Raw genomic sequence first — 13086 nt, forward strand, 5'->3', positions numbered from 1 at the left:
ACCCTATGTGTGAATGTATAGTGACCGTTGTATGGAGAGAGAGAGAGAGTTCTTCATGTATTATTTTACTTTATCTTAAGATGTTGTGTTTGTGTGTCTGTGTGTAACTTCAGGAAGAGGTAATTACGGGTATTTTGTCCCTCAGGTGGTGGAGAATGACACCCTGTCGTTCACACACAGTGGAGGTCTGCCTTCAAGGACGAACTTCGTATCTCGAGGACCAGAACTCACCCTCAAGTTCTCCCCCAAGGAAGACACTGACCACACCGGCTTCCTCATCCAGTACTCGTGGCTACTTAGGGGTGAGTACATGGCTGCCACCTTGTACAAGTACTTCTCCTCGAAGACTGGAAAACTCCTCTCTCGAGAATGTGTAACATTTTCTTATTGTATTTGATGGGAATAGACAAACGTAATCATTGTAAGTGTTATCGATCACAATTACGATTACAAGACATTATTAAGGACAACTCAGATATCTACTACGGTGGTTTTCGTCTCCTAATGAGACACAAATATTCAGAAACACACGTAACAATGAGGCACAGTCCCTCACAGTGAGACACAGTCCCTCACAGTGAGACACAGTCCCTCACAGTAAGACACAGCTGTAAATAGCAACAGGGAGGGCGTTGACACATACCACACCTACGTCACCTCACAAAGATTTCAACAATTTAGACACAATTTAATCCTGGGTAAAAATCCTGCTGGTGTTGGAGGTGACCATCAGACACTGATATTCCCAGCGGTGGGCCGAGTGGAAGATGTTCGCCTCACACTGTTATTTCTTTCCTTAATAGTGACTGTTGTGAAATATTATTAAACAGTAAGTAGAAGAGAATATAAAATGAACTCTGTATACAAAATTAATTCGTTTTGAAATGTAATTTTAACCAAACTGTGATGTCAGTATTTCGAAAATATTTTAAGCGTCAGATAGATGTGGGAAATAGATTAACACTATGCAAAATGTAGTTGGGGTTTATTTTACTAAAGCATATTTTTTACGTTATATATTCAACTAAAAAACTCAGCTCAGGTGAAGTATATTGGTCAAACTTGAAAGCTTATCACCGAGAAGGGGGTTGACAGTCGGTGCCACTGTCCACCCCAAACTGTGTTAGTGGCGCTCAGTTATTTTGATGCGTGTCCGAGGCGATGTGTCTTGTGAGCCAAATATAGACTGTTGGGTCCTGGAGGGGCAGTGGCCAGTGACCTGTGGTTGCTTATGTAACTGTGAAGCTTACATACACACACACCGAACTCATCATTTCTCTATGAGTTGTGAGGGTCTGCACATACGTAAATAGACGTTCCAGGCATAAAAACAAACCTATCTCATCTCACACATTCAAAAACATGAAACTGGTAAGATAAGAATCAGTGAGCTACAAACACTGTGAATGTGAAAGAAAGAAATAGGAAGATGAACATACAGAATAAACGGAGAGAGAGAAAAAGGAAGAGAAGAAAGCTGAGTTTTTCACCAGTTTACAAACCTCTTTCATTTGTGTGTCTACTTATTTCAGTATATCGTTCAAAGGGTGACCCAATAAATTTGTTTGCTGCGATAAAACACACGGGGAGATCTTTGTGTTTTTATATGTATTGGTTAAAAGATGAGATAGAACGTTTGTGCTGGCGGGAGACTCTTGAACTCTGAACCCTCAATCTTGAACCTTTGACTCTGAGGCTTGAATCTTGGGTTGTGATTCCCAGATGGGCATTAGAGCCTTGAGTCCTGGAATCGTGGAAATTCGGCATTAGAGTTTGAATTTCACAAACCTGGACAAGGGATTTACCAGAACAGTGAAATCTAATCTGAATTTTTTGTTAGTCAATTGCTGGAAGCGTTTTAGCAGCCACAACCCGAAAGAAAAATTAGAACAGACAGATAAACATAATTGACAAAGGAAAATTAATTCAGCCTCGATACCTTTATTTTTAATTAAACAAACGTTCAGGGTTAATTAAAACTCATATTGATTATATTTTTTAATGGCTGAGTCTACTTGATTTTTTTTATTTTCATCTGCTTCTGAGTTAGCCAAGTGGAAGCAGCACAGAACAGATCTCATCAGAAGGGGGAGTTGCCCTTTCATCCTACTGACACAAAGTTCCAAAGGGGATATAACAGTGAAGGTATTCGTTAGTCCCTCTCTCTCTGTCCGTCCATCCGTCTATCCGCCCGTCCGTCCACGTCCAATATGGCTTCCACTCGATAACTTTCCGTAAACTCGACTAATTGCTTCAAAATTTGGCGGGAAACTATATCTTATTAGACTCGTGTTGTTAGGTTAAGACAATATCTGTGCTGTAACTTTGTATTTCAATCATTTCAAAGTCTTATAATTTGTAATCTCATTCCGATAACTTTTCCACCTATTTAATAATTTCTTGTATGGTATATTAAGTCAAGCCTCCAGCCCCTAGTCACTGGAGATATGTAGTCATCTACTGTGAAAATTCAGGGTAGAAATGTGTGTGTGTGTGTGTGTGTGTGTGTGTGTGTGGTGTTTTGAATAAAGTACCTACGGTAGATTTCTTCAGCTCAATTCTTAAGCGACCTGTCATCTCGGTTCTCCTTTATATGACCCCCTTGAACATCAATAAGGTCTAGGATATTGGAAACTCCCTGAAACAATAAGAATAGAATAAATGTCTGAATACCCCTTGAGTGAGGCACTTTGATCCCTCAGCCACGATTCAACCCTATAAAGCAAAGGCCTCAAGACGACTGATAAAGGATCCTTGATAATAATTCATAATCCATTGATAAATCTATACTTGTGATGTCATAGGTAGTATGTGACGTCATTGGTAATTTGTGACGTCATAAGTAGGTAATGAATTAATCTAGAGAAAACCAATAAAAGACTAGGCATGGGTTAGGTTAGGTTAGCATGGGTTAGGTTAGGTTAGCATGGGTTAGGTTAGCATTAGGGTGGTTAATCTTTAAGTGATGTAGCCTGGGGGTGTCTAATATTCAGGTAATCCTGCCTAAGGATTGACAATTAGCTTAAATCATCTCAAAATAAAAGCTAATAAATTAAAGTGAGGTGTCGTTGGCTGGCTCTGTTTCCTGCATCATGTCGACAAATCGGTGAAACAGTCTCTCGTAACTAGCCCATTAACCACTTATTGCCAGTTAGTAGTCCATCAATATTTCTTGTTTTTAATTGCTTGTCGTCAACAGAATTGCTAGGGCGCAGTGTGTGTGTGTGTGTGTGTGTGTGTGTGTGTGTGTGTGTGTGTGTGTGTGTGTGTCGATTCCCTTCTCTCTCGTTTATCGATCTCCTGTTCTGGTGACGTGCGTGAGTGAGTGCGTGTGTGCGTCAACATAAACTCAGCAACCACAAACATTAAACATGTCATAAAGGGAATATTATAAAGGCCGAGGTTAATCAAACTAAAACCTAACCTAACCTAACCTAACCTAACCTAACAACCTTGAAAACCACAGCATCATTGACCCTAAATAGAGCATAATTATCTAAAATTTAATTAATACAACACAGGATTATTTGTGAAATTTACCGTAAATAATTTAATAACCAAATTAAAATTAAATGTCTGTAAATATTTAGAGTAAGAATATAGGAGTTAATTTAAGAGTGAAGCGGTTACCTGAGGCAGTAATTTTAATGTTTAATTGATATAAATATACGATTTAAAAAAAAACAATAAAATTACCGGTTAAATAACTAACTGGTTACTAATTTACCTGAGGAAATTGGTGACGAAATGAACGGTGACTAAATTACCGGTAACGATTGGCCGCCCACCTTGGTTTACGAATACGAAAATACTCTCTCTCTCTCTCTCTCTCTCTCTCTCTCTCTCTCTCTCTCTCTCTCTGGTCTGATATCAACAGGTGGTTAGGAGGGGAACAGGAACCAATTATTCTAAGTTAACCAAAGTGGCTGAAACTGCAGCGTCTTCCTGACTTTTCCAAGAATGTGAAGGAGGGAGAGATGGAAGATGGAAGGATGGAGGATGGATGGACTTAAGGAGGAAGGACGGAAGGAGGAGGGAGGGATGGACTGAGGAAAGATGGAAGGAGGGAGGGAGGGATGGACTAAGGAGGGAAAGACGGAAGGAGGGAGGGAGGGATGGACTTAAGGAGGAAAGACGGAAGGAGGGAGGAGGGATGGACTTAAGGAGGAAAGACGAAGGAGGGAGGGAGAGATGGACTTAAGGAGGGAAATGAAGGAGGGAGGGAGGGATGGACTTAAGGAGGGAAGGACGGAAGGAGGGAGGGATGGACTTAAGGAGGGAAGGACGGAAGGAGGGAGGGAGGGATGGACTTATGAGGGAAGACGGAAGGGAGGGAGGGATGGGAGGATGGACTTAAGGAGGGAAGGACGGAAGTAGGGAGGGAGGGATGGACTTAAGGAAGGAGGGACGGGGAGGGGAAGGATGGACTTACAGAGGGAAAGACGGGGAGGGAGGGAGGATGGGACTTAAGGAGGGAAAGACGGAAGTAGGAGGGAGGGACAGAAGGAAGGACGGTGATGGGTCAAGGAATATATTTTTATTTTATTTATCTCTCGACGATCACAGGTACAAGTGGGTTCATTCGTATAATTTGGAATACACAATGAGATTAAGGTTTGTAAATGAATGGCTCCTTGAGTGAGACTTCATGAGCTTTATTGAGGTTAAATTGTTCATTCAGTCGGTAGTCTCCGGGAACTACCTGACGACGAATGGAAGGACCAGAATAGACAGTGTGGTGAGTCCTGTAGTGGTTATAGAGAGGCTCAGTGTGACTACAGGATGAAATAATAACTGTATAGAAGTTGACGAGAATTGATGAAAAGATGAAAATTGAGATGAAAATGTAGTATAATGACTGTGTGTGTGTGTGTGTGTGTGTGTGTGTGTGTGTGTGTGTGTGTGTTGTGTGTGTGTCTGTGTGTACATAAGTCACCCCATATAAACATAACAGCCGATCATCTCATATCGACTACCTGGCTACCTGGCCGTATAACAAGACCACAGGTATTAATCACCCAGTACTATACCTTGTTCACCTGAGTAATCAAGTGATACCTGATACCTTTTAACATTAACCACTCAATCACTCATTCTTCCATAAACTAGGCGTAAATAATATCACCTCATTCACCCATAAATAATCTTGTATATAATTAAAAAACCCATTGAGTAAGGCTTTGAAAATTTATACTTAGAGAGGGGGAGGAGACAGGTGGAGAGGGGGTGGGGAGACAGGTGGGAGGGGAGGGGGGAGGGAAGTTAGGAGGGGGGAGGAAGTAGTGGAAGGTGGGGGGAATGTAGATGGGAGGTTCGAGTAGGTAAGCATTAGACGGAGGGGGTTGGAGGGAAGAGAGATGGAGGGGGGAGAAGAAACAAAAGGGAATAAGGTTTACATACTCCTCCTGCTATCTCCTCCTCCTGTTAACCTTCCCCTCTCATTCTCCCCAACACCCACCCCCTCACTAGCCTCCCCCCAACACCCACCTCCCTCCACTAGCCTCCCTCCCTCACTAGCCCCTCACCACCCCCTCCCCCACCTACCCCTCCCCTCACTCCTCCCTCACTAGCCCCCTCCCCACTAGCTCCCTCACCACCATCTCCCGTCACCACTACTCCCTCACTCACTAGCTCCCCACCATCTCCCTCACTCACCAGCCCCTCACCACCAGCCCCACCTCACTAGCCTCCCTCTCACTAGCTCCCTCTCTCACTAGCTCCCCTCACTCACTAGCTCTCCTCCCTCACCAGCTCCCTCCCTCACTAGCTCCCCCTCACTAGCTCCCTCCTCACTAGCTCCCCCCACCAGCTCCCTCCCCACTAGCCTCCTCCCTCACTAGCTCCTCACTAGCTCCCTCTCTCACTAGCCCCCCACCTCCTCCCTCACTAGCCCCTCCTCACTAGCTCCCTCCTCACCCTCTCCTCCCTCACCACCCCCCTCACTAGCTCCCTCCTCACTAGCTCCTCCCTCACCTAGCTCCTCCCTCACCCTCAGCCTCCCTCCTCACCCCCCTCACAACCCCCACCCCAACTCCCCCTCCCCACCAACCCTCCTCACTAGCCTCCCCACCAGCCCTCCCTCACTAGCCTCCTCCCTCTCACCAGCTCCCCCTCCTCACCTCCTCCTCACTAGCCTCCCTCCTCACTAGCTCCCTCCCCTCACTAGCTCCTCCCACTAGCCCCACAACTCCTCCCACTCTCCCTCCCTCACAACTCCCCCTCCCCCTCACTAGCTCCCTCCTCACTAACTCCCCTCCTCACTCCTCCCCACTCCCCCTCCCTCACACTAGCCTCCCTCACTAGCCTCCTCACTCAGCTCCCTCCCACTAGCTCCCCCTCTCACTAGCTCCCTCCTCACTAGCCCTCCTCACCACCCCCTCCCTCACTAGCTCCCTCCTCACTAGCTCCCTCCACTACCCCCTCCCTCACTAGCTCCCTCCCTCACTATCCCCTCCCTCACTAACCCTCCTCACCTAAGCCCCTCTCTCACCACCTACCTTTCCTTCCTTGTGGGGGGAGAGGGAGGAAGGGTAGTAAATGGGAAGAATGAGAGAGGAGGAGAAAGGGAATACAGATAGTGAGGATTATTTATCGGTAGTGAGAAATACATATAATGAGATATACATAGACTGATGGACATTTTTTTTAGTTAGATAGATGGTGAAGATTATTGATAGATACATGGTAAAGGATATTGATGAGAGCTTGTGGAGTGAAGGGACATGAATACTGAGGTACAAGAGAATGTTATCGTGCTGTAGTGTGTGTGTGTGTGTGTGTGTGTGTGTGTGTGTGTGTGTGTGTGAGCTAATAACATAACAAGTCCGTCTAATGATGTGAAGATCCAACAATGTATTTTTTTACTTTATTTATCAACTCGAAGCTCTCATCCTTCAGTGCACCTGCCGTGATGTATTGGGTTAGCTGTATTATGTCACGTTACTGAATCTCGCGAAATTGACTCACAAGCCAGCATGAATAGATGATTATCTAAACATTGCTAACTGTTGTAATTCTCGGATGACGTCACCGGTGATCTTGGTCCACACGAGAGAGATGTGACGTCATGTTTTATTAATGATTTTATAAGGAGAAAAAGAGAGAGAGAGAGAGAGAGAGAAGAGAAAAGAGAGAGGATAAAATGCTTGGTTTTCATATGAGTTGGTTATCACACGAGCTGGAATATTATTAATTGACGGAGTTGACAGAAACAGACCTCCATAATTTGTTCTTGTAAATAAGAATATAGACAATACAGAAGGTGTGGTACCGTGTCACCATGTGTACAGTGTTCCGACCTGACGGAGGCGGTGACACACAGCTACACGGGTCACTGGTGAGGGAGAAGAGACGATACCTCTGGAAGGTGAATAGCTGCACTGTCTCAAAGGGGATGACCAGCCATTGAGGAGACGAGAGATGATGTAACCTGCTATTCGCGACAGGACTCGGCATGATATTAATTTAGTAGTGTTAAAATAATTCTAATGAGATCATATGTGAGAATAGATCAAAGTGGAACCATTAGGTGTTATCAAGTGTTCACACACACACACACACACACACACACACACACACATACACACATATATATATATATAAACAAAGCAAAAACAGTTATCCGTACCCTCAGGCGAGGATTAATTGTAATTCAGTCGCCAGCCATTGCTTGTATACTGAAGCCGTCAGCGGTGGGCGTCCTCATTCACACTGCATCAGTCCTTCACGATTTCCCGGGTAAATGGATTGCAGCATCCGTCAAAGAGAATTAGAACATTAATTAGGCAAACCCGCGTTTCTAATACTGCTCAAATGCTGCTGTATATAATTAGCAGTTCCTAACCTTATTGGCTCATCGGTGCCTGCCTGCCCTGCCCTCCAGTGTCTGTGAGCTGTGTAAAGAGATTATTACTGGTTAAGAAACTCGTTCAAACTCTTACATTTTATAATGATATATTACTGTTAGCAGCACTGACCGCTCTAGCTCACTGTCTGAACAACATTTTTTAAAGTGGAATGTGTTATTTCTGGTATATGTAAAACTGAGAGTTGTTGTCAAGATGGTAGCGCGCACACACACACACACACACACACACGACAGGTAAGCTTCACTAATAACCTTGGGGGAAAAGATAGGTCGGCAGAGGGTCTGGTCCTCGCTCTGGTATCAACATTGACACTGCTTATCAGTATACAAACATCCATCACTTATTATGTAAACTCGCAAACTTCAGTACGACCAAATTTGATGTCCGTCGCCCCTTGTGTAGTTGAACAGCGAGGTTGAATACTGATATCAATGAATTGGCAACGAAAGTATAGTATCGAAATGTTAATTTATTTCAAGTGTACAAGACTTCTTCCGTTGTGGTGGCAGGAGTTAGTTTACGAGAAGGAACCCACGCCTTCACTCTAGAGATTCAACGGCAATTTATTAGATCTTAAACAATCATCTACGAAGCCAAAATATTTCATAGGGAGGAGGAAGACGAGCTCGTTCCTTCTGTGAATATATCAGTACATACATTTGTTTTTTTTATGATGGTGAGGTTTTTTCTGTGCAATAAAAATTACATCAATACCAAAAAAATCAAAACGTTGGAGCCAGTATGTCGATAATCTATTATCAGCCGAAGTCAAGGACGCCTCATGGGACGCCCACGGCAAGGACAGGAAAAATGAGTTTACGTGTTGTACACCTTGTGGTAGGGGGTGGTAGGGACGGCCCTCCTTCGGTCTATTTACCCCCCGGAGCTCGGGCGTGGCAGACCTGCTGAGAGACTGACATTACTTCCTGCCTCTCGCTTCCAGCCACTGACTGCCCGAGACACGCGCCCAATGTTTATATTGATAAACACCAACTATACATTATATCGTCGCTGGGTACCAGGTTTAAGAGATCCAGCAATATTACCAGTACGGCTTACATAAAGGCCTTGGTTATTTCTGTCATCGCCGGCGAGAAATACCCATATTGGAAGCCATATTGGAAACCTCTGCAACATTTCCGGAGTCCATCAGCTCTCCCGGGAATTTTAGCTAAAAGAAGATCGTAGAGGCAGTATTTATAGCATTTGAGGCGTGTGAGGAAATTACTGCTCGAGTAGGAAGCGAGGCCCCTCACTTCTCGCTACAGGACACGAGGTAAATATTACTGTTTAAGGAGGAAATATGACTAAAGTACACGGAGGATATTCTCTCAGTGGCCAGATACTATGGTCGCGCCGCCTGACAGTGATGAACCTTTGTTGAAGACGATTGAAGTGACACACACACACACACACACACACACACACACACACACACACACACACACACACATATATACTCCGAGAGGTCTGATAATTAGGCAGCACCATGCAACCAAGATAAGGCAGAGGTGTCGAGCCTTTTAGAGGATTAGGTGTGTGTGTGTCGTGGTCCACAAACTCCTCCAAGATGACTCGGTCCTAACAGATTGTGTACATTAGACTGCAAGCCTACAGGTACCTATGGGAGTACATTGGCAACCCTGAGCCTGGCCGCACTATTTGTAAACTTTGTGGCTAACCCGACTCTCACACCCTCTCTCACTACATCCTCACCCGTTCTATGACCTCCTACAGGTCCCCAGCCGTTACCAATACCTCTTTCCCTCCTGACCAGATATCCCTCCTCCAAGGAACCTGCCAAACTTTGCCATAAACAGATGAATTGTACCAAGAACTCCCCCCCCACACACACACATACTCATTAGTCTGTCACTATGTATGTAACTTGCTGACAAAGCCCATGACCCTCCAGGTAATTACGCCCTTAATGCATGAGTCACGAAGGCAAGCATGAACTCCGCGTCCTTCCCTGTTGGACACTGTAAACGCTTTTGCACTTTACTCGGACTAATCTGAAATCTGAGACTTGACTGACGGAACTCATACTCTCAGGGTTCCATGGAAGGTCCTAAGAGAAGTCATGAATCGCGAAACTAAATCGTATTATTTTCTAACCGATCAATTTGTAGTGAATCTTTTATGATGCAAAATTAAGCTAACCAAGATTTAACCATTGGCTCTGATTAACCACATTATAAAAGGAAAAAAAAATATATGTAAACGTGCAAAAAAAAATATATTAAACCAGGTCAGTAAAGATGGTTATTTGGGGTGACTTAACGCATCGGAAGGAGAGTTTAATGACGAGCCTCTTGAATGTCATATAGCGAGTGACATTATAAAAGTCTCATCCTGTTGCTGTTTCCTCTTTGAAGACCAGGAAGGAAGGAAGCAGTCAAGCAACGTTAGTCCAGGAAAAGAAGGCTTCAATTATGACATCATATAATAATTATAGTCCTTCGATTATATTGTTTTAAGTGCTATATTCCTCCCAAGACTATATAAATTTTTTTATTCTTTGTTATCTTTATTAGTTTTCTGTCTCTTCTTTATTTCTATGTTCTTATCTCCTTTATTCATATTCTTCATTTATCTTCTTTCCTCCTCATCTCTTGGTTGTCATTCCTTCCTATCACGTCTTGTTTCCTTTTATCAGTTTCTTCTTTCTTTCTGTTCCTTGCATCTCCCCTCCCCTTCTCCCTCCCCGATCTTTTTCCTTTTCTTTCTCCTCCATTTTCTCTCTTCTCTTTCTACCTCCCTCCTCCTCCTCTCCTCCTTTTTCCTTTTTTCTTGCTTCACCCCTCCTTCACTTCCCCTCCTTCCTCCTCCCCCCTTATCTCCTTATGTCTCTCCACACCTTCCCACCACTCCACCCTCCTCCCCCTACCACTTTTTCTCTCTTATCCCTTCTTCCTCCCTCCCTCCACCTCCTTACCTCCCAACCCTCCCATCTTATTATTTTTCCTCTTCCTCTCTCTCTCCTTATTCCTTCCTTCCACTTTCCTCCTCCTTTCCCCACATCTGGCCTCCCTATCTCTCACCACTCCCCCCCTCTCCTTCCCTCCTTTCCCCTCTTCCCTTCTCACATTAGCCGCCTCACGCCTCAGCACTTATGGTTGGTCACGGCGCCTCTGGGAACCACCAACGCAATCACATTACTTCCCACACACACACGGTACACATATACACATCAGGTGCATACACATTACACAACAGGTGCATACATGGTACACACTAGATACGTAGACGATACACAGACGATACACATATACATAACAGGTACACACATGGTACACATATAAACACCAGGTACATACATGGTGCACACATACACAGCAGGTACACAAACAGATCGCATATACATACACGGTATACATACGGTTCATACTCGATAAACTCTCAGTATACAGATCACCTAATCCATGCATGATACATAAAACACACACACACACACACACACACTCTCTGTCTCTATAAGAACAGCCTCATTCCAACCATTATAAAAACCTTCAATAGCTCGTAAATAGTTCATGTGTGTGTTCGCCCCCTTTCTCAATCTTATTTCTGTACTAAAACTCTGCTGAAATTCCTTGATAAATGACCCTCACTTCCATACCATTAGATGCTATATATACACACACCATTCGTCACGTGTATATTTCTAGATCATGGTTGTTGTTCTTGTCACTAAACCTATTATTATTGTCCCACCCACACATATATATATACTCTGCCCCCACCCACACATCATACACACCCTCCCCCCACACCCACCACCACACACACAGATCTACATACACCCCCACGTACATCATACATGCAAAACCCACACTTACAAGCACACTCTAACCCCACATACAACACTTCCCCACACCCCACCACCACCACACACACTACCCCCTCTCCCCGTCAATGGGCTTCGTTTACAAAACCCGAACGAAGAATCTTTTTTTTTAAGTGTTTTCAATGATGATAATTGAAACATTGAGTCCGTATAGTCCTGTGTGATTTAACTCGACGTGGTAGGATTGTTGGATGATTCTCTCTGTGCATGTGTTACTTCTTTAAGCCTTTAAACTTAAAAGTATCACCAGAGAAGCGACATAGAAAACAGATTTAGGTGACATTCTGACCTATATAGAGTCAGTGTGACGTCATACCTTGTCTGGGAGATTATAATACAATACATGGATGTTAGATTCCTTGCGTTCTCTCTTTTTTTTTATCTCTTTATCTCTTATTTCATCTCTTCCTTCATCATATTCTCATTATACTTTAATTCTCTCGGTGAAATCAATACTCTTTTTATCCTTCACTGTTACGATAAAAAAAAACTTGAAAAATTCTCACGTAACAGACATCAACATTCGGTGGTCATGACTCAAGGGGATTTCTCATTGTTGACAAACTGTTGGTCGCTTACACCTATGATCTTACCCCAAGCCGACGTACCGTGGATGTGATCGTCGGTATCCTCAAACAAGCACGAGGTTACCTTTACTGAGATCTTGGACAGGATACAAATATAATCTGATTATTATCATCTCTTTCTTCCTCTCCCTCCTCGCCTCCCCTCTACCACTCTCTCCTTATTCTTCTTCTCCCTTTCTTCCTTCCTTCTTCCCCTCATTACCTTCCAACCTTCCATAACTCGTATAATTTTCCAATTCCTCTTCCCTCCTTCTGCCCTTCCCTTTCCACTTCCTCTGTTTCCTTTCCTCTTCTTCCCACATTCGACCTTCCACGGCCCCCTCCGCCTCCTTCCCCTCCTTCCCTCCCGTCTTCCCCGTCTCTCCTTCCCCTCCCAATACATAACACACAGAGTCATAAACAAAGCAACAAAATTACTACACACAATAAATCAACATTAGGATAAATAAACCGGATATAGACACTCACCATTACGATACATTATATATAAAGTGATATGGATATTCGCCATAAAAACCCATTATGGAGGAGAGAATAAATACACGCCATCAAACCATAACATACGAGAGATTATGTATACGAGCCATTAAGCCACATTAGGTTAAGCATAATATGTATACGTTCTCACTGAGCTCCTGTGTATCGAGTAAATCAGACGAGAGGGGAGAGCCATTAAGCCTTAGTTAACATTGAGACCTCGTACAGGGAACAAAAAAACAGAAACGTGCCATTAAAACCTACATAAATGGTAAAACGGAAGAATAGGAGAAAACTAAAGGGGGAA

The 13086-nt window shown here is 43.8% G+C and overlaps 1 protein-coding gene across 3 annotated transcripts in view; it reads left to right on the plus strand.

The window, feature by feature from the left end:
• The window catches only part of LOC121857335, a 118900-nt gene that overhangs the window by 36808 nt on the left and 69006 nt on the right, over nucleotides 1–13086 (plus strand). For all 3 annotated transcript variants that reach the window (XM_042353347.1, XM_042353360.1, XM_042353355.1), the window contains exon 9: nucleotides 146–302. In XM_042353347.1, coding sequence (XP_042209281.1) covers nucleotides 146–302 — 157 coding nt within the window. The remainder of the gene's footprint in view (nucleotides 1–145; nucleotides 303–13086) is intronic.

The sequence above is a fragment of the Homarus americanus genome, unplaced genomic scaffold, assembly GCF_018991925.1.
Source record: "Homarus americanus isolate GMGI-L3 unplaced genomic scaffold, GMGI_Hamer_2.0 scaffold54347, whole genome shotgun sequence".
NCBI classification, from domain to species: domain Eukaryota; kingdom Metazoa; phylum Arthropoda; class Malacostraca; order Decapoda; family Nephropidae; genus Homarus; species Homarus americanus.